Source organism: Dermochelys coriacea, chromosome 11 (genome assembly GCF_009764565.3).
Source record: "Dermochelys coriacea isolate rDerCor1 chromosome 11, rDerCor1.pri.v4, whole genome shotgun sequence".
Taxonomy (NCBI): domain Eukaryota; kingdom Metazoa; phylum Chordata; order Testudines; family Dermochelyidae; genus Dermochelys; species Dermochelys coriacea.
In genome coordinates, this window is record NC_050078.2 from 34623019 (window position 1) to 34644073 (window position 21055).

General features: G+C 42.2%; 1 protein-coding gene across 5 annotated transcripts in view; it reads left to right on the forward strand.

Annotated features, from left to right (window-relative positions):
- Nucleotides 1-21055, forward strand: part of SLC4A10 (solute carrier family 4 member 10) — a 282938-nt gene that overhangs the window by 153562 nt on the left and 108321 nt on the right. For all 5 annotated transcript variants that reach the window (XM_043505193.1, XM_043505194.1, XM_043505195.1 and 2 more), the window contains exon 4: nucleotides 17652-17790. In XM_043505193.1, coding sequence (XP_043361128.1) covers nucleotides 17652-17790 — 139 coding nt within the window. The remainder of the gene's footprint in view (nucleotides 1-17651; nucleotides 17791-21055) is intronic.

Consider the following 21055-nt stretch of genomic DNA (forward strand, 5'->3'; position numbering starts at 1 on the left):
TCCTTTGTAGCCAGTTCCATGGAGACTGTAATATCAATGGCTTTCTGTAAGATAAGAAGAGCCTCTGTCTTACCTCTTACCTCTAGGTGCTTCTGTATAGCTTCACTGTGCAGGACACACACTAACCTGTAACATAGGGCATCATTTAGCATCTCCTTATATTCCGAGTGTTCTGCAAGCTTTTTTTGGTCTCTTTTGTGGAACCTATATCTTTCAGCAATTACCAGTGGTTTTGGAGAAAAATGAGACCCCAGGATTTCCACAATGTCACTGTAAGATTTGATCTCTGGCTTGGGTGTTGTAAGCTGAATAGAAGGGAGTAGGTCTTAGCTCCTACAACACTTACAAATATTGGCACCTTCTTCTCTTCTGCAATGTCATTTGCAATAACAAAAAGTTCAAACATCCAGGATATACCAGTATATATGTGCCATTGCACTGTCGTCTCCTCAAAAGGTTCTAGTGGCCCTGTAAGTGTAGCCATGGTTTTAGTTTCAGTTTGCACAATCACTGCAAACAAGCCAATTCGCACCCCCTTCCAACAGCAAAAAGTGGTTTTTTGTTTGGTTGGTTGGGTTTTTTTAACCTCGACTTCTACCTTCTTCTGTTGCTGGTGTAGCTCAGGGATCCCACTCTTGTCACCAAGTTGTTGTATCCCTGGGGGTAGCAGTTTTAGGAAGAAATCACTTGAGACGCAGAGAGCTGTAGACTTTGAAAAGCAGCCATTTATTGCCACCCCCTTAACTAACCAACAACCAGCCAAAACCGGCTGGGCTATCCCCTAATAATCTAACTCAGTTGCCATAGCAACAACAAGATTCTATTACTATGACAACATATACACAACAGGAAGGAAAGGGAGTGTTCAACTAGCAGGTGTAAGAAGAAAGATATAGAAAAATAGGTTTTATGAGACTGAATGATAAAGCACAGTGCTCTGAAGTATATCAGAAAAATAAATGAGGATTTTTGTGATGAGAACAAATTAGCAAATGTTTTGAAGCAATCTGGTATGAAAGAAGGAATTATTAAAGTCTAAGATGCAAAAGGTGAACAACAGAGACATTGGAATAAATGAAGGTCTGAACTACTCAGAGACAAGTAGAACACTTCAATCTGTTCAACAACTAACCAAACACAAGACAGGTGGCATTATTCTAATCTGAATATGCAAGTATATTTTATGTGGGTTTTTTTCAGCTGTGAAGCTGACTACTCACCCTAAAGAAATTTTATTAACACATATATTCATCTTAGCATACATACAAAATATTTGTCTTTTGTGTAAGCTCTATGGCCAGACGTAAACAAGCTCTCTACTCCCTGTATTGGGGGAAAAGTTAAAAGTGCTCCTGTAGAGAGCACTGCTGCGTGAGCAGAAGGACAACAGACTCAATGTCTTTAAACTGAGAACTATAGTGATCACCTACCCAGGAATCCTTCACTTTATTAAGAACATAAGAATGACCATACTAGGTCAGACCAGTGTGTCTCCATCAAGGTTTTAATACAAAACATTCTGATGAATGGAAGAACTGCATTTCTTTCTCCTTCTGGGTCCTCACCTACAACCTCCACCTTTACACCAATCTTATTTTTCTCTGGGACTCTAACATGCATTCTGAAAACAACTTGTTTCGAGTCTTCCTTTTTCATCCCCTCAGATTAGCTAGCCTCACAGCAGTAGATAGAGAGGCCCAGCCCATGACGATCTGGCTGTTGCAGATGCTGTGGTGGTACGAATGGGAAACCCCCCCAGTCATTTATTGTTTATATTCCAGATAGGCCTCCCTTGAGACTTTTTGCAGGCTTGGTGGAATCTCAAAGATGGTAAGTGGTCTTGTATGAAGAGGATGCTAGAAATGGGATTCCTGTTTGTGCTATATGCTATTATGCTGTTTGGAGGTGGGGTGGGATTAGAATTATATTCCTGGTTTACATTTGCGGTTTTGTTTGTGCATTGCAGGTGCTACTGGGTTGTCAGAGGGGTTAAGCAAGGAAGGCTACGGGGGGCTTCAAGGATGAGCTGGATAGAAAGCCCCTCTACATCCATTTAGGCTGTGCTGACTCTTGATGATGTTGCACTTAGGAGGGTGACTAGAAGGCAGAAAATAGTTTTATTCAAAAAGGCAAAGGGCAAACCAGTGACATACGCTGTGAAGTTATTCCTCCCTCCCCCAAGAGTTGCAGGAGTGGGAGGGACTTGCAAGCAATACTGGAGGGGAGAATGGGCGCTCACCTAATCCCTATAAGGTGCAAAACAAAACTGATCAATGTTTTAGTCTTAAATTGTGTTTTATCTCCCCTGAAAACATGGAGAAAGTGCAGAGAAAAACAGATAGGGGGCTGCAATGATTATCAGCTAGAATGGGTGTTAGAGGGCATTTGTACCTCAGCAGGGAGCGGCATTGTTTGTACGTTACCAGTCATGCAATGTCCATTTATGCCTCATGTAAACTGTGAACAACCACCAAACTTTCTTTCTTGTAACCACTGTCTAAATAAACTGTTGAATTTTGCACAAATGAATTCTTTGATAGGATTACTGGCCTAGTAGGTGGGTGGGGGCAGATGTGATATATTGATGTATAGTGATGCTTTTGACATGGTCCTACATGACATTTTCAAAAACAAACCAGGGACAATGTGGTCTAGATGAAATTACTATAAGGTAGGTGGTGCAAAACTGGTTGAAAGACTGTACTCAAAGAGTAATTGTCCATGGTTTCCTGTCAACCTGGGTGGATGTATCTAGTGGGATTCCGCAGGGGGTCAGCCCTGGGTCTGGTACTAGCCAATATTTTCATTAATGATTTAGCTAATGGAATAGAGAGTATGCTTATAAAATTTGCAGATGACACCAAACTGGTTGGGGTTGCAAGCACTTTGGAGGACAGGATTAGAATTCAAAATGACCTTGACAAATTAGATAATTGGTTTGAATTCAACAAGATGAAATTCAATAAAGCAAGTGCAAAGTACTTCACGTAGGAAGGAAAAATCCAATGCACACTTACAAAATAAGGAAAAGCTGATTACGTGGTAGTACTGCTAAAAAGGATCTGGGCATTACACTGTATCATACATTGAATGTGAGTCAACAATGTTATGCAGTTGCAAAAAATGTTAATATTATTCTGGGGTGTATTAGTAGGAATGTCGTATTCAAGATGCAAGATGTAATTGTCCTGTTCTTCTCAGCGTTGGTGAGGCCCTAGCTGGAGTACTGTGTCCAAATATGGGCACCACACTTAAGAGAAGATGTGAACAAACTGGAGAGAGTCCAGTGGGCATGTTTAGTCTTAAGAAAAGAAGACTGAGGGGGAACCTTGTAACAGTCTTCAAATATGTGAACAGCCATTAAAAAGAAGGGGATCAGTTATTCTCAATGTCCACTGTAAGTAGGACAAGAAATAATGGATTTAATCTGCAGCAAAAGCAATTTAGGTTATATATTAGGAAAAACTTTGTAACTGTAAGGATAGTTAAGCTCTAGAACAGTTTTCCGAGGGAGGTTGTGGAATCCCTATCACTGGAGGTTTTAAGAACAGGTTGGACGAACACCTGTCAGGGAAGGTCTAGTTTTACTTGGTTCTAAGTGCAGAGGAATGGACTTGAACTTTCAAAGTCCCTTCCAGACCTACTTTTTATGATTCTGTGTATCCAGAGTGTACCTCCCATGTGTGGGACAGCATGGGAGAAACTATCAAGAGGGCGATGGAGGCTGGCATCCGTGGCTGGTAAGAGGTGGGAACTGACATTGTGATAGTGCATAAGAGATGGTAAGTAGGGAGGCAATAGGCCACAAAAGGCCATAAATGTGAAAACAAATAGCTTTTTTGATGCCATGGAGAAAAGGGAACCAGTGGAGGGATGTTGAGAGGGAGAAAACAGTCAAAGCGATGAGCTAGGAAAAAGATCTATGCAGCAGTATTTTGAATGGTATGTGCGGACTAAGGTGGGATTAATCAAGGGCAGAGATATCCTGAAAAAGAGGAAGACGCACCAAAAATAAGATGTATTAGTTTTTAAATCTCATTATTTCTAAATGAATCTCATAATTTATGAAAGTTTGGAGTTGGCATGTATTATACTCCCAGACCATGGACTCTTTTAAAACTAGAGAGTTGTATTAAACTTAGGATCCAAAAAAATCCAAACAACCCATAAACACAACTTGCACGAGCCCCACTGTTGGAGAGACTTTCAGGGAAAACACCACACTGTACTGAGACCACACTTGTTCCCCGAAGCTGTGTTCTCTTTGACCTCTTCAGCACAGCTCCAATCCTTAAAGGGACCTGATGCAGGCAAATATAGCCTGGCATTCCACCCAGTTCTTAAACATAAATTTCAAATTAAAATAGTCTTACAAACATATTTTAACTTATGAGTGCTACACTCCCCCTTCACAAATGTAATGTCATTCTGATATTTCTGTTAACAAAATATATAATCCAGTTCATCCATCTGACTTATTGTTAGTAGTTCATGAGTTCCACAGGTTTCAGAGTAGCAGCCGTGTTAGTCTGTATTCGCAAAAAGAAAAGGAGTACTTGTGGCACCTTAGAGACTAACAAATTTATTTGAGCATAAGCTTTCGTGAGCTACAGCTTACTTCAAAATAGCTCAGTGGTTTGAGCATTGGCCTGCTAAACCTAGGGTTGTGAGTTCAATCTTGGAGGGGGCCATTTAGGGATCTGGGGCAAAAATTGGGGATTGGTCCTGCTTTGAGTAGGGGGTTGGACTAGATGACCTCCTGAGGTCCCTTCCAACCCTGATATTCTATGATTCTAAGTGAGCTGTAGCTCACGAAAACTTATGCTCAAATAAATTTGTTAGTCTCTAAGGTGCCACAAGTACTCCTTTTCTTTTTATGAGTTCCACAAACTCATAGCAGTCATTCTCAAGTGTGTTTTTGTCTCTTTTCTTTTTCTATAAGTAGTGGTACCAATGGTGGAAACGCCAAAATCTTTTTTCAGTTTATTTAATCAATCAAGCAGTAATTTTCTATGGCAATTATTGTTCCACTAACTGATAGACTAGCTAGTCCTGAACAGTTAAAATTCCAAAAAAAATTTATATGTTATGCAGTGGCGCTGAAACATTTTTAATAGTGGGGGTGCTGAAAGCCAGCCCCCTTATCCCTGTCCATCCCACCTCCACAGCGCTGAGGCCGGGACCCCGGGCATGCAGGGCTGGCAGCCGGGAACCCGGGAGTGCTGCAACACATCCCATACCCCTAGTTCCCATGACTATGATATGAAATAACACTTCCTGTATGAGATCAATGCTATACCATGTAATTCAGAGTCACTGAGCCTATGACAAGCTATTTAGAAAACAAAAATCTACTAAATAAAACATATTAACTTATCCCAAACTATAAAACACTTGACTGAGAACAATAGCCATACCATAATAAATCAGTATCACTTCATTTGCCAATATTACTTCAATCCTGGATAAAATACAGGATAAGAAATAGGTACTTGGTATAGCTTGTAACAAGCGTGATGACATCCCCATGGTGCATTCACCTAGCTCAGCAGTGGGATTTAGGCACTGATAATAAGTGTGTCTAAACATTCATATGTTACTGTCTTTTGGGCTCTTTTCTCTCTAGTAGGATGACTTCAAATGTCTGGATTGTTTGGTGATTTGGTCCACTTGTACTCTACTTTTTCCAGTTCCATATTCCATTTTGGCATTTGTATATTTTAACAGCTGGTACAAATATTATAGCAGTTTAATTAGCAGTTTCCCAGTTTCTCTGTCTTCCTCTGTGGTGCTTTAAAGAATAGTGTTCTATCCAAAGGAAAGAAGTCACTGGGGAGTAAAAGACTGCAGTGAAGAATTCTTAAGACATCCTTTTTCTCTCTTCTGCTTTTACTTCATAGACTGCACTATCCTTTCAAGTACTAAAAGGATTTTATCTTAATTTGCCAGGTCCCGCTCTCTTAGAAAGATTCCTAACAGGTACTTTATCTCCTGGTCAGAGGACAGCACCATTCACTTTCCAATTACAGTGATTCTTTCTATGATGAGCAGATTTTTGAGATGATTTTGATGCCACTTTATAAGCTTCGTACATATGATATTTGCTTTTTTCAACATAATCTTTATGGTTTCTGGGTGCAAACTCAGAGTTTGTACATAAAGTAAATATAATGTCAATGGGCAAACATGGTGATAATTCCATATAAGAAGTAGAAGGGTGAGAATCCGGTAGCCTCACTTTGTGTACCGATATAGGCATAGATTATTAAGAAAGTCTTTCCAGTTTGACTTTTGATCTTCTGACAAGGATCTCAACATAGCCAGCAGAATTCAGTTCAGCTTTTCTACTTGCCCATTGCCTTGTGAGTGGTATTGGGTTGTGTGAGATGTTTCACTTTTGCACTAGTGTTGTAACTAGAATAAATTATTTTCTAACCCCTCATTTTGGTCTCTTTGGGAAACCAAATTTAAAACCAAAATAATTGAAGACCTTGTTACTGGTAGAGTAGGCTTGGACAAACCTAGTGAAGTGATCCACTATGAATAAATATATTCATATCCTTCTTTGCATCCTTTTTAGGTGCAAGAAATCTATTGATATGGCTCAAATGGTTTTGCTGTAACTAAATGGAGATCTGGTAGGTTGGTGATGTTTCTTTTGCTTGTTACATGTACTGACTCTAGTCTCTTAGGGCTTGTCTTCACTGCAGTGTTAGCTTGAGTTTTCTCCACTAGACTTAACTTCTCTTGAGCAGGCCTGTGGAGAGAAATTTGGGGCCCCAGTACATCATGTTTGCTAGGACTCCACCCCCTCCTATTTCATCTCCAGTATACGCAGATCTTCACTGCAGCACGTTTCAATAATAGGCTTCTAAGAGAGAAGCTTTCACAAAAACATATTTGTGAAATAATCTGTTGTAAAAAGGTAATAATGTGTGGGATGTATTTTTCAGTTCCACCCGGTTAGGAAAAGTTTGTGACTAGGTACAAGATTTCAGACTATACAAATCATCATCTCTTTGCTTGTAGTCATTTTTTTTAATGGCGATGTCAATACTTTATTTGCACAGACATTCTGGGGGACCCTGATACCATTTCTCCCCCTTACCCCTCTATTGTCAACCCTGCTCTTTAATTAGTTTTGCTTGATTGAGAGTGATCACACTGCAAAACAACACTCAAGCTGAACAGAGTGATTGTATGACTAGCCTGGGCTAGTCCCCACTACATTACTAGCTCGAGCATCAGCAGCACTTGAACTTCCATCGAGACCACCCAACAGGCCAACTAGCTCAAGTTTAAAGCACCATTTACCTTGAGCTAGAGATTTCTGTGTGTGAGAATGGGAGTTGGGTTAGGAGCAACTCTCAAGTTGTACCTTCAGCTAACACTGCCGTGAAGACTAACCCATAATGTTCAATGTCCCTCTTCATCTGCAGCCAATACAGTGGATCTCTTATGTGTAGCGTTCACAAGTTAAAATATATTTGTGAAAGGATTTGAATATGAATATTTCAGAACTGAGTGGAACACCAGGGTTATTTTTCTGTGCCCTGTCCCTTTAAGGATTGGAGCTCTACTGAAGAGATCATAGGGGACACATCTGTCATGAGCAGGAGGAGGACCCGGTAGAGTGTGATGTGCTCCTGAAAGGCATTAAAGCAGTGGGCCTTGTGCAAGCTGGGTTTGGTTTGGTTTGGCTTAGTCTAAGTTTAATAATCCTCTCCAGTTTTAAGAGACCCCAGTCTGGGTGTGTAACGTTTGGTGAGCCAGGCAGGAGAAGCTGAATTGCAATGATCTAACCTCTCCAAGATGAACCTACCATATGAGCTTCTGCAGACTCTTTCAGGAAAAGCTTCCAGAAGGTAATGCAAACAGAAAAGTGGTTTTGCAAAAAGAAAGTTCCCTCTGTTAATAGAGGGGAAAGACAACAAGGGATAGAAATGATAGTGACCAAGGGGCACAGCTGAATGTCTTCAGTAGCTGATCCCCAATGAGAAATATTATCAGGAAAGATATAGATTCCAAGGCTAGAAGGGTCCACTGTACATTCCCCTGCTTTCTGTCTTGATTTCTGGGCTGGGTTGGGCAGTTAACATTGCAGTTAACAATGGGAGTTGCATTGTATGTAAGAGAGCTGTATGACTGCTCAGAGCTCTGGTATGAAACAGCAGAAAAACCTGAGAGTCTCTGGATTAAGTTTAGAAGTGTGAGCAACAAGGGTGATGTCGTGGTGGGAGTCTGCTATAGACCACCAAACCAGGGGGATGAGGCGGACAAGGCTTTCTTCAGGCAACTAATGGAAGTTACTAGATCGCAGGGCCTGGTTCTCACAGGAGACTTCAATCACCCTGATATCTGCTGGGAGAGCAATATAACGGTGCACAGACAATCCAAGAAGTTTTTGGAAGTGTAGGGGACAATTTTCTAGTGCAAGTGCTGGAGGAACCAACTAAGGGCAGAGCTCTTCTTGACCTGCTGCTCACAGACTGGGAAGAATTAGTAGGGGAAGCAAAAGTGGATGGGAACCTGGGAGGCAGTGACCATGAGGGGGTCAAGTTAAGGAAGAAAGGAGAGCAGCAGAATACGGACCCTGGACTTTAGAAAAGCAGACTTTGACTCCCTCAGGGAACTGATGGGCAGGATCCCCTGAGAGAATAACATGAGGGGGAAAGGAGTCCAGGAGAGCTGGCTGTATTTTAAAAAATCCTTATTGAGGTTACAGGAACAAACCATCCCAATGTGTAGAAAGAATAGTAAATATGGCAGGCGACCAGCTTGGCTTAACAGTGAAATCCTTGCTGATCTTAAACACAAAAAAGAAGCTTACAAGAAATGGAAGATTGGACAAATGACCAGGGAGGAATATAAAAATATTGCTCAGGCATGCAGGAGTGAAATCAGGAAGGCCAAATCACACCTGGAGTTGGAGCTAGCAAGAGATGTTAAGAGTAACAAGAAGGGTTTCTTCAGGTATGTTAGTAACAAGAAGAAAGTCAAGGAAAGTGTGGGCCCCTTACTGAATGAGGGAGGCAACCTAGTGACAGAGAATGTGGAAAAAGCTAATGTACTCAATGCTTTTTTTGCCTCTGTCTTCACAAACAAGGTCAGCTCCCAGACTACTGCACTGGTCAGCACAGCATGGGGAGGAGGTGACCAGCCCTCTGTGGAGAAAGAAGTGGTTCGGGACTATTTGGAAAAGCTGGATGAGCACAAGTGCATGGGGCCGGATGCAGTGTATCCAAGGGTGCTAAAGGAGTTGGCGGACGTGATTGCAGAGCCATTGACCATTATCTTTGAAAACTCATGGCGATCGGGGGAGATCCTGGATGACTGGAAAAAGGCTAATGTAATGCCCATCTTTAAAAAAGGGAAAAAGGAGGATCCTGGGAACTACAGGCCAGTCAGCCTCACCTCAGTTCCTGGAAAAATCATGGAGAAGGTCCTCAAGCAATCAATTCTGAAGCACTTAGAGGAGAGGAAAGTGATCAGGAACATTCAGCATGGATTCACCAAGGACAAGTCATGCCTGACTAATCTAATTGCCTTCTACAATGAGATAACTGGCTCTGTGAATTAGGGGAAAGCAGTGGACATGTTATTCCTTGAGTTTAGCAAAGCTTTTGACATGGTCTCCCACAGTATTCTTGCCAGCAAGTTAAAGAGGTATGACCTGGATGAATGGACTATAAGGTGGATAGAAAGCTGGCTAGATCGTCAGGCTCAATGGGTAGTGATCAATGGCTCCATGTCTAGTTGACAGCCGGTATCAAGCAGAGTGCCCCAAGGGTTGGTCTTGGGGCCGTTTTTGTTCAATATCTTCATTAATGACCTGGAGGATGGTGTGGATTGCACCCTCAGCAAGTTTGGAGATGACACTAAACTGGGAAGAGTGGTAGATACGCTGGAGGGTAGGGATAGGATACAGAGGGCCCTAGACAAATTAGAGGATTGGGCCAAAAGAAATCTGATGAGGTTCAACAAAGAGAAGTGCAGAGTCCTGCACTTAGGATGGAAGAATCCCATGCACCGCTACAGACTAGGGACCAAATGGCTAGGCAGCATTTCTGCAGAAAAGGACCTAGGGGTTACAGTGGAAGAGAAGCTGGATATGAGTCAACAATGTGCCCTTGTTGCCAAGAAGAAGAACGGCATTTTGAGCTGTATAAATAGGGGCATTGCCAGCAGATCGAGGGACATGATCATTCCCCTCTATTCAGCATTGATGAGGCCTCATCTGGAATACTGTATCTAGTTTTGGGCCCCGCACTACAAGGATGTGGAAAAATTGGAAAGCGTCCAGCAGAGGGCCACAAAAATGATTAGGGGACTGGAACACATGACTTTTGAGGAGAGCTGAGGGAACTGGGATTGTTTAGTCTGCGGAAGAGAACAATGAGGGGGGGATTTGATAGCTGCTTTCAACTTCCTGAAAGGGGGTTCCAAAGAGGACGGCTCTAGACTGTTCTCAGTGGTAGCAGATGACAGAACAAGGAGTAATGGTCTCAAGTTGCAGAGGGGGCGGTTTAGGTTGGATATTAGGAAAAACTTTTTTACTAGGAGGGTGGTGAAGCACTGAAATTGGTTACCTAGGGAGGGGGTGGAATCTCCTTCCTTAGAGGTTTTTACGGTCAGGCTTGACAAAGCCCTGGCTGGGATGATTTAGTTGGGGATTGGTCCTGCTTTGAGCAGGGGGTTGGACTAGATGACCTCCTGAGATCACTTCCAACCTGAAATTCTATGATTCTATGATAGCAGGCAGGGCAGTCACGCTGCCTCAGGAGGGACCCTGGGAGAAACTGTGGGCTTTCAGATTGCTTCCACTAGTGCATCAACCCTGCTTTATGAACTAATGTGAAGGATGGAGGGTCATGACTCTGCCTCCTCCCACATCCGTTCAAGCAATTTGCTCACTGGAGTGAGGATGGAGCATCTTTATTCATAGGAACTGTTACTGTGAGAGGCTCTTCTGTGGTGCATGCAGGAGGAAACCCCTTATGTGACTCCATTTCCCTATGTGCCATTTCAAGGGATGGTCACAATACAGCCCAGTGTGTTTAGCTGCCTGCTTGCCATGAGTGCTGTGTCAGAGAGCAACTTCCCTGTTGGCCTCTGCAAGCTGGGTTATGCAGCGCTCCAGGACTATCAATCATATCCTTTTGACTTATCAAGTCCTGGTGTCTGTAACTGGTTCCTGTTTTAGGGCCCAGTTGCAATTTCATAATGTGGCCATTCATAGTAGTGAATGCTAGGTCCGTAGAAGTGTCTGCATTTCCATTCTGCACCTCTAAGTCCCAACTTGGATTTACATCTTTGAAAGTTACTTGCACATGTGGAATTAATTTACATCCTTTTTTTGCACCTTCACTGTGCAGTTAGACTCTTCTAGATAAAGCATTCTTGGGCTCATGCTCAGCACAGTTGAAGAGGTGGGAGGCAAAGCTGGTTCTAAGCCTTTGTTCCTCAACAAAGGGCCAGCATGCGTTAGAGTAGCTACAGGGCTGCTTTAACTTATGCTGACTGGAATGCTCCATTAGCAGGGACTAATACTGTTCATTGTACTCTGATTCATATCATATGGCCCTCCCACCCCGGAATCCCCCTCCCTGGTTCTAGCTGGACACTCCATATCTTTTCATGTTTGGGTATTAAGCATAATGCACATTTATGGCAGTGATAGAAATAATAATTTTAAAAATTGGCCCCATTATTCTTGCTCATTTCTCTAACTCGTGTTTTTTTAATGTACTTTTCAATTTATTTTACTTTTCACAGTAAAACAGAGTTTTTGAAATGCTGACTGTGCTTACTTAAATGGGAGGTGAAACTAATCAAATTTAAAATTAAATCTCTGTTATCCCAGCCTAGAAGAAATGTACAGTTTCCTTTCTCACAGGAGTCACATTTTGCACTTAGGATTATGTTACCACAATTTGACCACATGGAAATGAAATTTCTTTTCATACAGTTCATGTATTATTTGTTTTTTCCTCTTAAATGTCATAAATACGTTGGCATTTGTAGATTGTTGCTGCTTTTAATGAGAGTCAAATTCTTACTCATGTTAGTAATGTTAAGTCAATTGTGTGAGTAAGGCTGACAGGTTTCATTTGCTGTTTTGCTCTTTTATACTGTTATGGTCTCTAGTTATCTCTCATTTTCTCTTTTTTAATTCTTTTCCTCTTTGAAGATATTTGGGTAAAAATATCCGTTTCATTTTTGTCTTCTACATAAAATCACATCAAGCCAAACCACATGAATTTTCCAACTTCCAGCTCAGCTTTGTGTCTGAAAATCAAACTATGCTCTTCATGGTTGGGACGTTATTATAAATCATCACCAACAATAAAGTATGAAGCGTCAGAACATAGCAAATAGTTTTGCTGATGTATTAATGAGAAAGACAAAACACAGTTTGTTCTGCCTCATCTCTATAGGTTCTTCACTGCTGTCCGTAAAATAGTCATGCGTGACTCAGAAGACACAGTAGCAGCAAATCAAATACAGCAGTAAGGTACCATTTTCACAGCCACTTTTCTAATAACCACACTGTAAGACAAGGGTGGGCAAACTACGGCCTGGGGGCCGCATACAGCCCTCCAGATGTTTTAATCCGGCCCTTGAGCTCCTGCCGGGGAGCGGGGTCCGGGGCTTGCCCCTCTCCGGCACTGCAGCCAGGCAGCGGGGTCCAGGGCTTTTCCCACTCCATGCGGCTCCTGGCAGCAGTGACACATCCCCCCTCCAGCTCCTAAGCGTACAGGCAGCCAGGGGTCTCCGCATGCTGCCTCTGCCCCAAGTGCTGTCCCCGAAGCTCCCATTGGCCCTCCCATTGGCCAATGGGAGCTGCAGGGGTGATGCAGAGAACTGCCTGGCTGTGCCTCTGCTGCTTGAGGTAAGCGCCGCCTGGAGCCCACACTCCTGACCTCCTCCTGCGCCCCAACCCTTTGCCCCAGCCTTGATCCCCCTCCTGCCCTCCGAACCCCTCGGTTCCAGCCTGGAGCACCCTCCTGCACCCTGAATTCCTCATTTCTGGCCCCACTCCAGAGCCCCCCAGCCGGAGCCCTCACCCCCTCCTGCACCCCAACTCCCAATTTTGTGAGCATTCATGGCCCACCATACAATTTCCATACCCAGATGTGTCCCTTGGGCCAAAAAGTTTGCCCACCCCTGCTGTAAGGTATTGTTCTGATCTCTGATTTCCTTCCCATGTTGAATACATGTATTTCTATGTATGTAATACTATCAGAAAGCCGGAGCTCTATGGTACAATACTGTTCATTATCACTTAACATAACAGTTGTGTAAGTCAGTTCTACTGCTGGTTTCATCAAGAGAACTGGATGTTCTGGGACTCTCCCACAGACCATCTCTCTTGAAAAGCAGCTTGCTTTCCATGTTCTCTCACTCTAGTTACATAAAAACACACATTTATCTTTTGTCTCAAACAAATACTTGCACTGAAAGATTAAGCCTCCCTGTTATATTTACTTTTATTCTCCAGTAGTATGTGTTAGCCATTGAACTCAGTTTTTTGCTTGAGCTGATGGGATAAAAGTGGACTTATCACTTTCTAAACTATGGCATCCCAATACTTGTAAATGCCAGGAAAGGGCAAAGCTGGTGAACTGTACATTTTTATAACTAGTGAACTAGTGAACTCAAACATAAACAAACCAAAACCAAATTCTGTGTTCCTGTGTCAAGGAAGAGGCAAGTACCATTACAGTTCTGTGAATTAATTTAAGAGTATAATATTTACCTGCAAAGTAGGCATTACCCACTGGGTCCTGGCAAGATGTCAGTAGCAAACCCACTGGCACAAACTTTGAGTGCCCCTGCTGGAGTTTCCTGACTCTCTAAAGCTGTGTTTAGTGAAAGAGAAAATGGTCACAAATAAATACAGGTATAACATAATGCATTTGCTGAATAATGCAGCTGACAATTTCTGCTAACCAAAACAAAGAGCTGCAAATAACTCAGAAGTACATTTAGCAGCAATTTTTGGATTCTACCATGTGCTAAACATAAGTCCTCTGGAGGATTTTAATCACAGTTTGTCTATATGGATTTCAAAGAAATGAGCTATTTTTAGTGATTCATTTCATTTGCTGTTCAGGACAGTACACTATACAACAGAAATGTGCAGTGCAATATATGACAATTTACAGAAAATAAATTCTGCCCACTTTATATTCATGGTTACAGTAGTGAAAGGAGCTTACCACATGCAACAACAGTTTTCCACGTGCAAAGGAAAAGACCTAGCCAAGTGATAGTGGTTAGAAGAGAGAAAAACTCCAAAGAGTACTTCACAGAGTTCCCCACACATCATCTCCCCTTCCCCAGACAGCATTCAGACCCAGCCCACAAAGCCCCTCGATTCCCAGGGATTAGAAATAGGTGAGGCTCATAATGCACATTTCTCCCCACTCTTGTGCTCCCTGTCAGTGCAGCTCTGTTGGCTTAAAGGTTGGGACTGTATCAGGGCTTCTCAAACTAAAGTGCAGGGGGTGTGGAATGAATTCTGTGTGTGGCGGGGGGGAGGGGTGAGAAGCTTTAGGGGGGAAAAAAGGTACTGTGCACATTCAGAGCTTGGTAACCATAGATTAGCGGCTGCTGGTCAGGCACCCAGCTCTGAAGACAGCAGCAGCAGTGAAGAAAGTAAGGGTGGCAATACTTTGCCACCCTTACTTCTGCACTGCTGCTGCTGGTGGTGCTACCTTCAGAGCTGGGCATCCGACCAGCAGCCACCGTTCTCCACTCTGCCTTCAGAGCTGGCTGGCAGAAAAGCAGCAGCTGCTGACCGGGTGTCCAAAGCGGGGAGGGGAGGAGGCATAAACTACTGCAGACGCAAAGAAGGTGGACATGATCAAATAAGTTTGAGAACCACTGGACTATATTATCTTCTCTTGGGAGTCTCTGTGGGGCTGGTAGGAAAATGAAGTATTAGTGGATTGCCCCCTTCCCCTGGCCCAGTTTCCCATCCACTCACCTCAATGGGGTTGTGATGACTTGCGTGTTGCCTTCCTGCTTATTGCTTCCTGCTCCCTCTTCCTGTTGGTTTCCTGCTTCGTAAACTGAGTGTTTTAGTTTGCATGCCTGTGTGTGCAGTTACCCAGGGCCTGCTATTACATATCTGCCATTTGGACTGTTATGATTTTTGTTCAGACTTAATAGATTCGTGGTAATTACATGTTTTGATTGGCCACCTACTTGCATGTCTTGCTTTGATTTCCTTATGATTTGGGATTGCTGTTCTGGGATGCATCAGAGCATAACAGTGGTCATGCCCTCTCCTCCCAATAGGACCCACAGAGTTCCTAATTCTGGAGAGAGCCTTTCTCAAAGACAGGAAAGGAGAGACTTAGGGTTGTCAGCTGTCAAATGACTTGCATTCAGCAGGGTTGCAAGGATCCCCCACAGTTTAACTTCCTGGCTCCTGCGGATTGTTAGGCAGAAGAATTGGAGGCAGCTAACCTGCTTCTCTTCTTCTGCTCTTTCTCTTCCTCCTAAGGATAGCCCACATGGAACAACTAAGAGGAGGCTGCTCCAGTGGCCTACCAGCAAGGGAGATGAGGAGGCTCAAAAGGTGTGACGGAGATTGGGAGTGTAAGGTGGGGACAGAGACTGGGACTGGAAGGATGGGTACACGATTGGGGACATGCAGGGTAGGGTCAGAGGATGGCCTGAGATGCAGAATAGGAAGGCAGGGGCTGAAAGAAGAAAGAGAAAAAGATAATGAGGAGCAGAGGCAGAATGGAGGAGGTTGCTCCAGATCTTCAAAGATCCCACAAAAAACAATTCTGCACCCTTCAGTTTTCCCATCCCCCCATGGTCTCCCAGGCCTGGCTCTCCCAGACTCTCCCTATCTTTCACCCTGACTTTCCTGAACTTTGCTCCCTCAACAACTTCCACCAACTTCTGAAAGCTAGGCTCCTGCCTCCCTCGCACCTGCTCACACTATATTTGGGGAATTTATACCCTTAGGAAATGACATGTTCTCACTTGTGAAAAATGTCACAAGTGTTGCTGCTCTGTTCGGTAGCTATGGCATTGGTGCCACAGAAGTGGGTATCTCTATGGCTGAATTCAGCCTACCACACCACTGGACTCCTTCAGCACCTCTTATCAGCACTTTGCTCTCTGTGCTCTTCGGTTAAGTGCCACCTTATCAGAAACACTAAACTTTCACAGGACGTGAGAGCAGACTGGGAGAGCTAGTGTTGCTTAACCCCAGAATGAAGTGGTAAAATAACGTTTCAGTCAGATTGCACCCCAGGCACAGCAAGGCAGGGGGGCTGGAACAATTTATGTAGTGGGGGTGCTGAGAACCCTTGAACCCTACTGCAAACCCTGCATATAATGGAAACCACTTCAAGCCAGGGGGTGCAGCAGCACTCCCAGTACCCCTAGTTTCAGCACCAATGCAGCAGCGTGTCTGCTACTCCATTTTTCAGTTGATTAGCAGCATGGCTCCTACAGTCACTCACAAAGGATTCTTGGTTGTTCTTTCAGCTGTGAAGTACAGTTGGCAGAAACCATAACTATACATTTCTGGAGATATTGGATGCCATCCACAATTGTATGATTTGAGATTTGGACTTTATTAAAAATAGATTTTAAGACTGTTACAGCATTTGAACCAATAAAACTGTAGTATGCAAACGTGCACTATGACGTAAGTCAAGTGCACTATGACTGCCTGAATTTTCTCTCATATTTCAAAGCACCAGTCATAAGGGAAGAGCAATCTGTCTCTGAGACAATGTAGCAGCTGATTGGGCAGTGAGGAGAAGATCATAGGGGAAAAGAAAGAAGGGAAAAGGTGGTGTGAAGGGAGGAGAGCAGGAAGAGAGGATAAGAAATGGGGAAGTAAAGAAGAGATAGGAAAAAGAACTGTTGGAATGGCACCAATTATTCTTACTATTCTAGCCCGCCTTCTGTCTGTCTGTCTGTCTCTCTCTATATATTGTTTCTAACTATTTAGGCAGGTCCAACAGGACAATTTATGTCAGTGAATAGTGAGAGATTTGAAATTCATGGAGGGTATTTTCTTTTGGGACCTATCAATATAAGTTTAATGGAAAAAATGAATGCAAATGTAGTACCCTGACTTTGTGAACTGAGTTAAATTTATACATTAAAAATCAGTCCACAGTAGTTAGCTTTTCTGACACTTAGCAGTACCTGTGGTTTATTTTACCTTGCTAGGCTGGGTGGGACATCATTAAATCACATTTGTAAGTATCTGTATACTTCACTTTGTGAAAAATGTGTTTGTCTGTTTTGGATATATTTATTTAATTAGAATACAGGTAATTTAGACAGAATAAACAGATCTTAATAGTAAAGTGCTGTGTGCTCTACAGTTCATAGAGCATGAGTTAAAGCATGACTGAACTGACAAGATGTGTGATTATTTTATGTATTACAACACTTGTTTGTGAAGGTTAATTATCTGGATAAGAGACAGCTGAATAATCTCATGAAATTCCAGTCATTTGCTTACTGAAGGCATACAAATGACTGTTCCCACTAATGTAAAATCATTTTGCATTTAATCCTTGCTGAAAAAATGCACGTTAGTAATTCTGTCCAATCACAGTTCCTGCTGTCTATATTTTTTGATGATATTTGTGTTTCCTCCCCAGACACCCCATCACAAAGAGTACAGTTTATTCTTGGAACAGAGGATGATGATGAGGAACACATTCCTCATGACCTCTTTACTGAACTTGATGAGATTTGCTGGCGTGAAGGAGAGGATGCTGAATGGAGAGAGACAGCAAGGTAAGTATTTTCAGGAGGTGTTTTTGTCAGTAACTGATGGTCACTGAAAGTGTGGTGAGATGTTTCAAAGCTGTAGCAGGCCCAGGAATGGATTTTGGATACAAAGCTTAAACAAACAAAAAAATCATTTAAATCCTTGTATAACTAGTATTGCCACAGTATCTGTCATTCCTTAAGACCCAGATGTTTTCATTTGGATTTAACATATATAGGTCAGAATGAAAATTGAATGAAAGAACTGACGTAAACAAAAAATAATCTATTACCCTTCTCCTCCATTTTTGTGTCCACATGCAGGGGGCATTCTCAATCAGTTCATATGCTTTTTTCCATGGACTACAGTAGATTTACACCACAAAATTGATGTTCTGTGGGTCCTAAAATATTCATATTCACAGTCAAAGAAAGAAAATATAATTTATCTTTTTTTTCAAAAAGTCTTCATTTTACTCATACTAATTAAATATGGTTTATATCTTGAAGAAAAAAATCAATTCTGTTTATAGTTACAGAATTTTTCAGCATGGAAGTGGAATAGGAATGTCTTCTGGGAAGCATTACAGAAGTATGTTTCTTAGAAATTATTCTGATTTTAATTTAACATAATCTTATAATCAAGACAGAATTCCAAATAAATAGCTGAAATAAAAGAAACAGCCATTTAATTTGATCTATCATATGTCTATTTTAATTGTCCTCTTTCCTCTTCATAGTAGATAAGAAAGCACATTTTGTATTGTACATACACACTAGTAAACTAATAAGTGTAATGAAGTGGAGTAGGTATTACATATTACTGAATACATCACTAATCCTGGAACAATAGGCTTTTAGAGTAAATCCTTGATCCAGCATTCAGTTCCAGTAAGTAAGCTTTGTTCTGAAGACAACCGTAGTTGTAGTACTAAAATTAATATATAGAGCACTTTTCGCCAGCAGATCTCAAAGTGCTTTGCAAAGGAAGTCAGTATTGTCACCCCCATTTTACAGATGGCGAATCAGGCACAGAGAGAGGAAGTGACTCGCCTACAGTCACCCAACAGGTCAGTGTCAGAGCCAGGAATAAAATCCAGGTCTGCCAAGTCCCAGTCCAGTCCTCTGTCCACTAGGACTTATTGTCTTGTAGGAGTCAGAAAGGGGAGAAATCCTTCCCTTCAAGTCAGGGAATGCCTCTTAGCCAGTTGCTGTATCTGCAGTGCTTGTGGTAGCTGTTGAAGCTCCTGCAAATTCTCCAGTCCCTCTATTGCCTCCTCAACTCACCCTCAATCCCCTGAATACTGGGCATAGCTAAGCTCCAAAGAACACAGCTCCATGGCATGCAAAGGGCATGAATGATGTGAGGAGCCCAGGGAGGTGCTGGTTCCTCACCCTTGCAAAAGCAAAATTCCGTTGGTTTCACTGTGATTAGGGACTTCTATGGCTGTAGAGATGGGGGGTTAGGTGATGGTCAAGATTTCCCTTCGTAATATTGCCACAAAGGAATGGCATAAGAATGCCAGTGTTTCTGATTTTGTGACTCTGGTGTTAATGTAATTGTTTTAGAATATCTTCTTTTATAAACATGAGTTATTGTGTATTTATTGTTTGCATAGTACCATCAGTGTGCTAGGTACTTTACAGACCAGCTAACAGAGTTATTGTGTAATCAATAGCCAGAAAAGGAATACCAAGAGTCCAGTCCAGCTCTCATCAAACTCCGTGGCAGTTTCGCTGTTGACCTTAATGAGCACAGAACAAGGCATCAAATAGTTACATATGCATTTTACCAAGAGGAGGTGTGGTGAATCTCTGGTGCAATATGTCTGGACCCATTTGATGGAGCCTGCATGCACAGTCATTATTCTGTGGATAATAAATGTTGTGTGCAAACGGTGTAAGATTCATTGAGACATTTGCTGCTCAGTTAGTCAAAATGGTAGCAGCTATTGAAGAGGATTGTGGATAAGATTTGGCTGAAGCTCAATATCTCTGGGAAGAACAGAACAGATTTATTTAAACATAGGGAAAGGACTTAGCAAGCTGCTGTGGAGGATTTAAAGTGGCAAAGGCTCAGTTGTGTTGTCTCAAAGGCAGATTCCAATCCTAATGAGCCCATCAATACAATATTATTCATACAGAACATTTTTTATGCTTAATAGTGGTTTGGTATACTAACCATTTAACTATATTATTAAACATAAATAATTGGATTATTTCTTTTTTGCAACAGGCCACATTGCAACAATAATTATGTGCTATTATTTAGAAATCAAACATATACAGGAATTAAAACATCATAAAGTAATCAGAACACTTGTGAACATTTGGTGAAAGCAGGAATCTCCTGTGTCAGCCCTAAAATGATCCATTTTGCCCCTTTAATGATGATAAAGAAGCAGAAATGTATCCTTTTGGTAAATGACATTCAATGTTACTAATAGAATAATTTGCATAGATGACCTGGCTGTACTATTGTGTACAGAATGCTTGATTTATAGTTGTTGTCCTATAAAAGTACTTAGTGCACCTGTAACCCACAGACCTCCTGGATGTGGTGACCTCTCTAATAGCACCGAAACCACTTAAAGATTAATGAGTCTGCTATAGCTTTAGCTGATAGTCATAAAGCTTTTAGCTCATGCAGTAGAGGCTCATGCATTTAGCTCCAAGAGGTCCCAGGTTTGATCCCACCCACTGGGGTCTGTCAGTGTTACAAGTGGGGGCTCGTCCAGGATATCAACTGGGAAGTCTCTGAAGGTTGGGATGCGCTTCCTCAGCTCGGAGAAGTATATAACCCACACACCTCCTGGATGTGGTATTTTATCCCTTTTAATGGCACCAAGACCACTTAGATATTAATGAATCTACTACAGCCTTAGCTAAGGGCCATGTGGCTTTTGCCTCATGCACTAAGTTTCAGAGGTCCCAGGTTCAATCTTGCCTGCTGTCGACCGGGGTCTGTCAATGTTACACACACTTTATAAAGAAACAAACCTGGAGATAGTAGTTAGACTTATAATATATACATAGTAGTGCAACAGCATGTTGATAAATGCTATCGAAGTTCAAGTCTATTGAACCAGTCTTTTGCATTGCTGAGTGGGACAGTGGTTTAGATTTCCCATGGTTGAACCTCAGAAGGTCACCCCAAATTTGGGTGATTATCTGAGTCTTATTCAGATCTCTTTAGTCTGCCTATTTGTAGTTGAAATCTCAGGAGACTGTCCTTTCTCATGAAAGCACTTCTGCTTCTGGAACTGACCAGAAGATGGTAAACCAGTGTGAT